This window comes from Andrographis paniculata, unplaced genomic scaffold (assembly GCF_009805555.1).
Source record: "Andrographis paniculata isolate CXL003 unplaced genomic scaffold, ASM980555v1 Contig78END, whole genome shotgun sequence".
NCBI classification, from domain to species: domain Eukaryota; kingdom Viridiplantae; phylum Streptophyta; class Magnoliopsida; order Lamiales; family Acanthaceae; genus Andrographis; species Andrographis paniculata.
This window is the reverse complement of record NW_026137615.1, coordinates 4629565-4640200: the sequence shown is the minus strand read 5'-3', so window position 1 is coordinate 4640200 and position 10636 is coordinate 4629565. Positions and strand designations below refer to the sequence as shown.

The window sequence follows — 10636 nt, the reverse complement described above, 5'->3', positions numbered from 1 at the left end:
CCACTGACATTAGTATTATTAACATTTGAACAGTCAAGTTTAACAAAAAGAATTAACATCACAAAAAAATTTATTTACTTAAAGCCAAATTAAGCATTATCACTTGCACTGTTAACTAAATTGTACCTCTAATATCCACATCATCAACATTAAATTTTTGATTGATTTGGTAGTGTAGATGCACCCAATAGATCCTAGCAAAGTTCAACTCTTGATGTACAATTTGCAACTTTGTGTCACCTTGCTAAAGGAATTCATACAATCGAGCAAGTAGCATGTATCAACACTTTTTCTCCTCCATAACTTTGGCATTTTTCAGATTGGCCATCAGCGCTGCTCTCCTTTGCTGTTGGATTTGATTGACATACTCGGCAATAAGGACATGGAGCTTGGGAGTGAGTTTAACTGTTGAGGAAATATTGAGACCGCCCTTCTTCAATGCTCGTACCATATGCTTTTCGGCTTTCTGGAAGTGAATATTACAATAAGAAGGGACCGTTGATTTCAGTATCACCTTTCTGCAATATATAGGTGAGGTAGCAGCACTGCAGTGGAAACATAGAAGGAGACATTTAAGTTTCGGAAAGTAAACTTTAATCATAACATTAGGGAACGTACCTATACAATACAAATAACATCCATCTATGCAAAGAGCAAGCTCGGCCAATATCATCCGACTAAATTACGCCTTTTCATAGAACTTTAAAATGATTATGATCCGTACAATTAATCATTTTGAAATGATTATATGATGTCGAATTTGCATAACTTGGACATACAGTCATCTAAAAGAAATAATTTCATACAAATACAATAATAAAAAACTAAGTAAAGTCTTGCTAATATTTAAGTTCAAATGCCAAATAACAACTAAATAACAGCAATATCACATTAAATTTATCTCAAGCAAGATCCTTCGCAGGCATTGCCACGAGGAAGCAGAATTACAAAACCCAATTGTCTACACAGAAGCAGTTTCCGGAAGAAAACTAAAGAAACCTCTTCATGTATAAGGTGTTTGAGCTCATCTTCAAGGATGATAAGCAATGGAGAAGGATAACGTACTTAAATTACTAGCTAAGCTGTCGATATAAGCAAAAAGACCAAATGTTACTAGTAATTACAGCAATACAGACAAATATTTCTGGTGTTATAGACAGTGTAGCTCAGGATATATACCTTGTACACAAGAAAGGTCCTGCCGCTTAAAATATTATACCAAAAATACCTAAAGAGAAAATGGACGACTGCACTATAAAATACATAGATACTTTAAAGAAAAAACAAAAGCATCACATTTAAGAAGCAATATATTCAGTAATTGAGGAAAAGTGATAATTGGATCTATTAATCACATAGATCAATATCAGGTAAGGATTCTATTAATTTTGATCTTTTACAAGCCAATCACTAATGATGTCTAATCAAGCAAGACAGTTCAACAAACTGATGCTATCACTCTGTTGCTACTTGCAACACCATAGTCTAATCTTTACTCAATGTAACCAATTAATCTAAAATATCACAAAAAAGTTAGAATCTGACAGAGTGACTTAAGGATAGCAACGCCACAACAAGTTATACGGTGATCTTTTATTGATAAGAAACAGTGTCTCCTACTAAATGAACCAAAAATAGTCATAAGAGAGAAAAGAATCCACACCTGAGTATTAAAGCACGGACTCAAAATTGATACAGAATAAAATTATAAATGGGTTAGTTTAAGTACGCATACAACTATGTTAAAATACAACAAATGATTAGTCTTTTGCAACACAAGCTATAATAGAATCTTAAGTTCAATGAAACGAAACTCAAAACTGATGGAGCTATTTTAGTTAGTCAAAGTTTAATACAAGTGGAAACTTCTGCTCTAGTTTAGTACCAAACAAAGCTACAAACAATCTACCTATATCGCCAAGATGAGCACAAAATCCAATTTCAACTAAGTGACAAAAAAAAAAACCAGCCTATCCTTTCAACACCATTTATGGGCAGTAGTCAAAGCGCAACTTCCTAAAGAAGCTAAAAGTGTGATCACTTAACAAAAACCATTCAATATTACACAAAGATGAACCTACTATCCCCAAAGAATTTTAAATATGATGCAGCAAAAACTACAGAGTCTACAGCACAGTATCAAATCTCTTAGAACACAAGCCACTTTTATGAAAGGCAAATAGTTCTTGTCAAACATTAACATAATTAGAGTTCTTCAATAGTAGCATGCAAAGCTACAGAAACATATATACATAATCCAAATTCCAACTTAACATAATCCACTAGCAATATATCCCATGTTTCCTACAAGGGAAGTCGATAATTACCACCTAAACACACAATTTGATGCCAATCAGTTACAGCCAGGAACACAGACTGAGTAAAATGATTAACTACATGCTAGCTATATGTAGAGGAACAGCAACATAAACTAGTTCAGAAATGTCCACACAATAGAGTGAAGCAAAGCAATTAACATAGTGATTAATATCAATACTATACAAACAAATAATATTTTTGATCAGGAAAAATTGCATAAAACATACTCTTTTATGACGAAAGTGCAAGTTTTGTAGAGCTTCTGTTCGGTATCGGACATGATATGCATGTGACAGAACCGTGTCAATGCCATGGCCTTGGCCTTGCACCCAAGAGCCTCGCACTGACCAGCAGGATTACTACACGCACCATTAACACCAGAATTCCCATTATTAACATTCTCCGCAGCGGCAGCAACGGAATCACCACGGCCACGAGTCGAATTTCTCCTTTCATTCTCCTCATCCTTGACAAATGGACTTTCTCCATACTTCCAATAATATTCTCGGTGTTTCAATTTGAGCTCCTCCATCAATGCCCAATAATGGTCGCGGTAAATCCGAGCGAGCTGTTTGAGCCTGCGGGAACGGCGATTAAGAACTTCCGGCTGCGTCAGGAACTCCGATTTGGATAGGGCAATATCCTGTTCGACTCCGTCGATGCGAATTGGACCAGCAGAAGAGGATCGCGACGGGTCCACGATATCCGCGTGGTGCGAACAAGCAGGCTTGCTTTCTTGCTTTAGAGAGATCGGCGGGCCGACGGGGTGATGGCTCTGACCACTGACGGCGGCGGCCGCCGTGGAGAGTGCAGTATGCATGAACTTGGTCATGAGGACGGATTCGAGTGTGCGTTCATCGGAATTCGATAGCAAGCGAACAGTAAAGATGGCTTATGGTTTATTTATTAGGGTTTTTATACACGGAATGGTACAACCACGAATGCGTAGAGTATAATTGCGGGTTTTACGAGAATAAGGGTGTATTTTTTCATAAATGTAGAAAATATTTATTTAAATAAAATCAAATTTTTGAGTGTTCTACGAGAATACGGGTGATTTTTTTTTTCATAAATTTTGATGTAATATTTTAAATATTAAAAAATATAATTATTTATTTAGATAATTTTTTGAAAAATAGAATATGAATAATAAAAATATTTGTTAAAATTCACACAAGAACACAAATGTATATGTATATCCCAATTAAATATTAAATTTTATTATTTATCAAATTTTTTTTTCGAGTAAATACCTATTTTTTATTTTTATATTATACTTGAAAATTAATTTTACATTCAAAATATAACATCAATATATATTTATATCACATTATAATTATTCGAATTTAAAATTTTTACTATTATAAAATCAATATATATTTTCTTTGTGGTGTTGCCATAAAAAATAATGATTCGAGATATTATGTTTAAATTATAACACTATTTTCTTTTAGTTATTATTGTGATTAATTAGTACCGACCTATTAATACTCCAAAAATTGGTTCGAAAATTTTTGTACCGTATCCGAGCCGACACGCCAAATAACTTGAACCATCTTGGTTGCAAAAAAATCCAAATGCAAGCAAAAAAATATATTTCCTTGCGTGCATAAATGTTGATACTGTGTGTTGTGACTTCTGCCTAACTTTCATAAAAAAATTATCAAACAATTCATAATTTTGTCAACTATTTAGACCCTGTTAATACATATTTTTAAAAATTTTACTACTCCCATTTCACTTGTTTATATTTTTATTTTCGTATGTCTCACTTATTTTGTCACTTATACTTTTCTAAAAAAAAATTATACATTTTAATCTTATTTTAAAATTTTTAATTTATATTTTTTTAAAATTTTTTTGAAATTAATTAGTTATCTTAATCTAAATCTAAAATTATTTTTATTATAAAATCATTATTTTTAATATTTAGTAATTAATTTAAAGCTAATTATATACTACTTATAACTCTCATAATTCTCGTGTTTACAGTAAAAATAACACCTTAGCCGAGACAAAAGAAATATTATTTATTAACATTAATGTTTTTTCATAAAAAATATAAAAAGTTTTAAATAAAATATTATCTCAAATATTATAATATATATTTAGTCTCTTTGATTTTGATTTGAATTTAATTTTTTTTATTTAAATTTTGATTTAAATAATATTTTAATATAAACTTTTTAAAAGAAATATATTATATTTTATTAAAATCATACCTACTTGAAAATATTGATTTTGATTTTAAATAAAAAATAAATCCACCCGTATATTCTAAACTAATTTAGCTTGATAGTGATAATTCAAGTAGGTTGTTAAAAATCAACCATTATAAGCAAGCGCTTTTCTCTCTCTCAAATTTAATTAAAATAAAGAACCGTGTTTCCCAATATATAGCAGAAAACGCGTTTTAGAGGAGTACCTAATATGCCGGTATGCTCACCAACTCCCGGTAGTCCAACTCCAGAATTGATCGGCACCGTCGATGACGTGGGTTCCACTCACAGTGAATGGTGCAGATTCACCTACAGGAATCACGGGTCCTGTTGGGAACTCTGTTCCTTTTCCATGCCGAATATATTTCCTACATTTATTGACTTATCTCCACGGACTACAAGCCTCCAATTTCCATAACCCATCAATCTTTAATGTCTTTGGAAAGTGAAATCAATTATAAATAAATAAATAAATCCCAAAAAGAAGACCAGGAAAAAAATAAATAAAACCCACGAAACAGTGCGTCAAGTCATTCATTCATATCATTCCCAACTTTTCAACAAAGCGATAAGAAAATTGTAATCAGGCAAGAACGATGTGAACTCTGTATTCACACTTAAATGGTGATAGTTTAGCTTATTTATCGATAATTCATTGGTCACCAAACATTGTAATAATAAAAGTCCCTTAAATAAATTAAATACTCATATCTGATCTGATGTATGAAGAGAGGCTAAAGCAAACAAGTGGCAATAAGTCAGCCCAACCATGTCATACCAAGCCCCAGCCATTTCTTGAACACTCCAGGACCCCAACTCCGGAAAGAATCGTAACCATCCATAAAATGGACAGCTCACTCGAATTAACGGTCAAGATTAATCCCAAGAGCGTCACTCCCAGAGAACTCTTAACATAACAGCACCGTTGCCCTTCAAAGCAGGTTGATTTGGTGAAGGCTTCAACCACGGGGACATACATACATACATACAAAGCCATCTCTCTTTTTCTATAAATCGCACTACTAATCCCAAATCAATCCTTCTTTCTTTCCTCTTATCTCACAGGCATTTAATACACAATTATTTTCCCTGCTTGTCCCTCTTTGGTAGAAAGATTTCATCTACTATTATGTGGAAATTCACCGAAAAAGAATGAGTTTAGGGATTTGGCAGTAGGAAGAAGAGATTTGGGTGGGTATTATTTTTTATTTTTTCTTTTTCTTTGTTTTTGGAAGGGTAATAGATTGGTTAATTGAGATCAGAAGAAGAAGAAGATGAGGATTGTGAGTACAATTGATTCTTCTGATTGCCCAGGATTATGTGGATTTTTGGTGGTGGAAGCTTATCCCAAAAGGTACTCCTCCAAGATCCCTTCTGATTTGGTACTTTTCTTAGGCCTTGGTTTCATAGATTGGTAATACTAATATATATATATTACCCTTCAGTTCAATTTGGTTAGGTTCCTGTTTCTTTACTTTCGTATTTGTATCTAAACGAAAGGACAAGAAATCTGTAGAAACCATATGGATTCGATGGTCTGGGTACAAGAAGATTATTGGGTTAGGATTGGATGTGGTTCATGTCTTATTTTAGGGTTCTAAGCTCTTATTCATTTTGTTTTCCTTGTATTGTGCGTTGGGTATTAACTATTAAGTGGTTGTGAATCAATCTTTTTGGGGATTGGGATTTATTGTAAGTGTCTGAATTGGGGAAATGAATAAGTTTAGAGTGTTGATGGAGGTGGGAGTTTGTTGCTGGGATTGACTTGATGAGAAGTTGTTCTTAAACCTTGATTGATGTCGAAATGGTTGTATTAACCCAACGAAGAACAACCAAAGAAGGGGTTATTTACTGAGATGGGAGATAGCCTACTGACTGCTTTGTCAATGGAAAACCATCACCCTTCAACCATATTGTCCATGGATTCAAGTGCCTCTTCTTCGCACGACGAATTGGACCTCGAAATGAATCGCCAAGTTGTCTTGACTCGACCCCCCGATATCAACTTACCCCTTTCGGTCGAACGAAGCCCCCCTCCCCAGCCATGGAACCCCGACCATTGTGACATTCTTGATGTTGGGCTAAGTACTCAAATGTACGAGACCGAGAGTTTCCTTAGCGCGCCGAAGGTTGGGAGGAAGTGTGCAAAGAGAGTTGATAGTATATGGGGGGCGTGGTTCTTCTTCAGTTTCTACTTTAAGCCTGTGCTGAATGAGAAGTCGAAGGCAAAAATTGTACGCGACAGTAGTGGCGTTTCCGGTTTCGATAAATCTGACTTGCAGCTCGACACGTTCATGGTTCAACATGACATGGAGAATATGTACATGTGGGTTTTCAAGGAAAGACCTGAGAATGCTCTGGGGAAGATGCAGCTAAGGAGTTATATGAACGGGCATTCTCGTCAAGGAGAACGTCCCTTCCCTTTTAGCAACGATAAAGGGTTTGTTCGTTCTCACAGAATGCAACGGAAGCATTACAGGGGGCTTTCGAATCCTCAGTGTGTTCATGGCATTGAGGTCGTTTCAGCCCCCAATCTTGTGGGTCTTGACGAAGAAGACAAGAAAAGATGGGCAGAGCTGACCGGGAGAGATCTCAACTTCACGATTCCACCCGACGCTAGCGACTACAGTTCATGGAGGAATCTGCCAAACACTGAGTTTGAACTCGAAAGGCCGCCTGCTGCAGTTAAGGGCAATTCACATTCCCACTCAAAAAAGTTGCTTAACGGATCGGTGCTCAATCTGTCGACTCAGCCGGCCAATCATAGCAACGGGGATGCAATGGAGCTGTCTCCCGTCAGCAACAAGAGAAAAAAAGATTATTTCTCGCAGGGAAACGAGGATGATTGCTATCTGCCTGTGAATGCTCCCGATCGAGTCCCTGACTTAGACGCGCAGCCACACTGGCTAAATGAATTCAGTGGGGTGCTGCGGAATGTTTATGGCCCTGTTACAGCAGCCAAAACAATCTACGAGGATGAACAGGGCTACCTGATCGTAATCAGCCTCCCCTTTGTAGATCTTCAGAGGGTCAAAGTCTCTTGGAGAAACACTCCTACACACGGCATCATCAAAGTATCTTGTGTGAGCACATCACGCGCGCCATTTATCACGAGACAGAACCGAGCTTTCAAGCTCACGGATCCTTCATCCGAGCACTGTCCTCCGGGGGAATTCTTCAGAGAGATCCCACTCTCCACACGAATCCCCGAAGATGCTAATATAGAAGCTTACTACGACGGACAAGGGACATTGCTCGAAATATTGGTGCCGAAACCGGGAGAAGGACCCGAAGAGCACGAAGTTCGGGTATGCCTCCGCCCTCACCATGGAGCTAATGATCTTATGTTAACCTAAAACGTGATTTACAAGAATGGAAGGAAGGTTGTCTGTCATTGATATCAGACTTTCATGTGCAATACTTATTCGGAGTACTGAAATGTTGTCCTTTTTTTTTTTTTAATTTTATTTTGTTGTAGTGTTTTGAGCTTTATGATAAGGAAATATAATTGATGTATGCTTTGCTTCGTGTCGTTTTTTTAAAGTTTTTTTGTGATCAGTTATTGTGTCCTTTTGGTGATGTGGTTTTCAGTGGTGGTGGGAGTTCCCCATTATGGGAATGAACTTGGATAATGATATGAAATAGAATATGTTAAAACATGGACAGATGGGTTTGATCGACTCAACGGTCGAGAGAAACTCATACGTGGGGGCAGATAGAATCACATATCTAAGCCTGGTTTGGTAAAGCCGGGTCCCCACGCATGTGTGAATGTGCCACTAAGCAATAATTGAAGCAATCTAGTTGATGGCAAATTTGACTTGGTTATCTTTGATTTAATATGCTTTTCTTAAAAAAAATTTTAGGTCGTGTTTATTTAAGATTTTAATTTAGTTTTTGAAAGTTTTAGGGTGTCTTTCTTTAATGATTGGATTTGAATTTTTAGTTTATAAGCAATAAAAATAGTGACATCAATAACTTTTTTAGGTATATTTGCAAATATAGCATTAATTATTGGGTAATCTTGTTTGTAACCATAGATAATCAAGGTTGTGTTACTTATGGTTTGAGAATTTTTTTTTTTTTTTTTTGGATTGTTTTAATTTAATTTTTTAAAAGAAAATTAAGTATAAATATTAGATGTGAAATTTTATACTGCCTCTAAGGGTCAATTTAGTTTTTAAGTATTGATTTTGAAATATTAATTATTATATAAAAAATTTAAGTACAAATTAAAAAAAATTACAAAAAATATTTTTTATTAATATCTTATAATATTAATGGAAAGATATTTGTAAAAAAAATTATATAAAAATAAAAATATTTTTAATGTTAAAAGATAAATGTTACTGGAGAGTATAAACTCTATGATTTTTTCTTTTCTTTTCTATTAGATAGTTGAAAAATAAAATAAGAAAAAATTATATATAGTACCCATGCAAGACATCGGTGAATCTTAAAATTACACCTATACCAATTCGACCACTCCTTATGAGTGTAAGATGCAGTAAGAGGTCCGGTGGCGTGGACTGGATTCGTGACCGTAAATTCATAAATTCATTCGATGCTTCTAGATTATTTGTCACACACGGGTCGCCCAGTGTGACTTGCCTTAATATACCACTTCCGTGAGTTTTTATAGCAAACACGTTATTGATGAACTACATAAATATGTGTTATCTTAATATTTCTGTACATCTGCAACAAAACCTAACGAGAATGATCCAAGTTCCCTCACAAAAGTTCTCGGCCTTCTAGAACCCTAGGGTTAACACTTAACGTCTTTCTTATTACACTTACTTTTAGATTCCTGAACACAATTAATGGCCATAGACTTGTTGAGGGTCACTAAAGTGGCCTTAACCTCAAAAAGAACACCTCCTACATTTGGAAGAAGGGATGCAATCAGTGTATTAACAAATTCTTCTCACCAAACACAGCTTGTAAATTAGACCGCTTGGGGCAGCAAGATATGGATGTAAACAAGATACGCCTCTCCTAAAAACCATGGATGAGATGAGATCTTCTCAGCTCCAAATTGTGTTCTTCAATCTTTTTGTTAACAACTATCAACTAGTCTTTGGGCCTTGCCTATAACCGATAAGAAACGTATCTTGACATGACTAGGCACCGAAGCATCCAAAATTCTCCTTTAAGTTAACTTCACAGTATTTGCTTAGAGCATATACTGAACAATAAGTTCTATTATGTTCGATTGGATATAATCAACCCCTCTCTCTAGAATTATTGTATGGGCCAAAGAATGGCTGTTATCATGGAATCATGTGACTAGGATCACGATTATCGATTTGAATAACTCAAAGCGATTTGATCATTGCATATCATTGAATCGGAAACTAAACTAGCCATGAAAGCCCAGAGACTCCAATAACAACATATGAAGACATATGATTACAGCAGCTTAGGTATAAATAGGAACAGAAACTAACGTATATGAACAATTACCGAGACAATGACTCATTCTACTAGCTAGTGATGCTACTTCAATGTAATATGAATGATAGCCAAAATACTGAAACAAGATACCTTTCATTCTACTATCTAGTGATGCAAGAAATATGATTCATGTTTAAATTTATTGATACCTCCGAAATCAGCATAATCTATTTTTATGCGTTCATAAGAAGCCGAAATTCATGAATATTCACAGAAGTGTTGCTCATCGACATCGACAACCTCACTGCTTCCTATAAAAATGCTTCAGAATGCATATCCAGAAGCACTATTAATGAATCTTAAACAACTAGTAAACGGAAACAGTACCAAATGAATGTACACGATGCCATAAGTCTTAACAACTCTTTCCCAAATCTAGATGGATACACAGAGCAGAAACAAACTCGTTAACAATCCTACGGGAAGAGCGTATGAGAAGATTTTCCATATTTTCAAAAAAAGCATCGAAAACACAAATGTACTTATAAGATCTAAAAGTAATCCTTACTAAGAAATCTAACAAATACGCAAAATGTCAGAAGTAAAACGCATTCAAACAAACATGTAAAAATGCAATACCAGGAGCTCAGATCTTACCCCAACCTGTTCCTCGGGTTCATGGCAACCTGATTCTTAGCAGC

At 35.2% G+C, this 10636-nt stretch overlaps 2 protein-coding genes across 2 annotated transcripts; one reads left to right on the top strand and one right to left on the bottom strand.

Moving 5' to 3' along the window:
* Positions 1–52: 52 nt before the first annotated feature.
* On the bottom strand, positions 53–3223 carry LOC127239987 (uncharacterized). The gene is made up of 2 exons (XM_051258397.1): positions 2547–3223; positions 53–545 (listed from the first exon to the last, which is right to left on the bottom strand). Exons 1-2 carry the CDS (start codon positions 3149–3151, stop codon positions 281–283), a joined length of 870 nt encoding a protein of 289 aa, XP_051114354.1. The 5' UTR covers positions 3152–3223; the 3' UTR covers positions 53–280.
* A 2257-nt stretch (positions 3224–5480) lies between these two features.
* LOC127239766 (uncharacterized) lies at positions 5481–8066 on the top strand. The gene has a single exon (XM_051258071.1). The coding sequence runs from the start codon at positions 6395–6397 to the stop codon at positions 7892–7894; it is 1500 nt and encodes a 499-aa protein (XP_051114028.1). The 5' UTR covers positions 5481–6394; the 3' UTR covers positions 7895–8066.
* Positions 8067–10636: the final 2570 nt, after the last annotated feature.

Bases quoted from the DNA above. Each gene is read 5' to 3' on its own strand.
- LOC127239987 (XM_051258397.1), bottom strand. From the start codon at position 3,151: ATGACCAAGTTCATGCATACTGCACTCTCCACGGCGGCCGCCGCCGTC. The intron at 546-2,546 runs GTATGTTTTATG...TTTCCACTGCAG, and splicing joins TGCACTTTCGTCATAAAAGA to TGCTGCTACCTCACCTATAT.
- LOC127239766 (XM_051258071.1), top strand. From the start codon at position 6,395: ATGGGAGATAGCCTACTGACTGCTTTGTCAATGGAAAACCATCACCCT.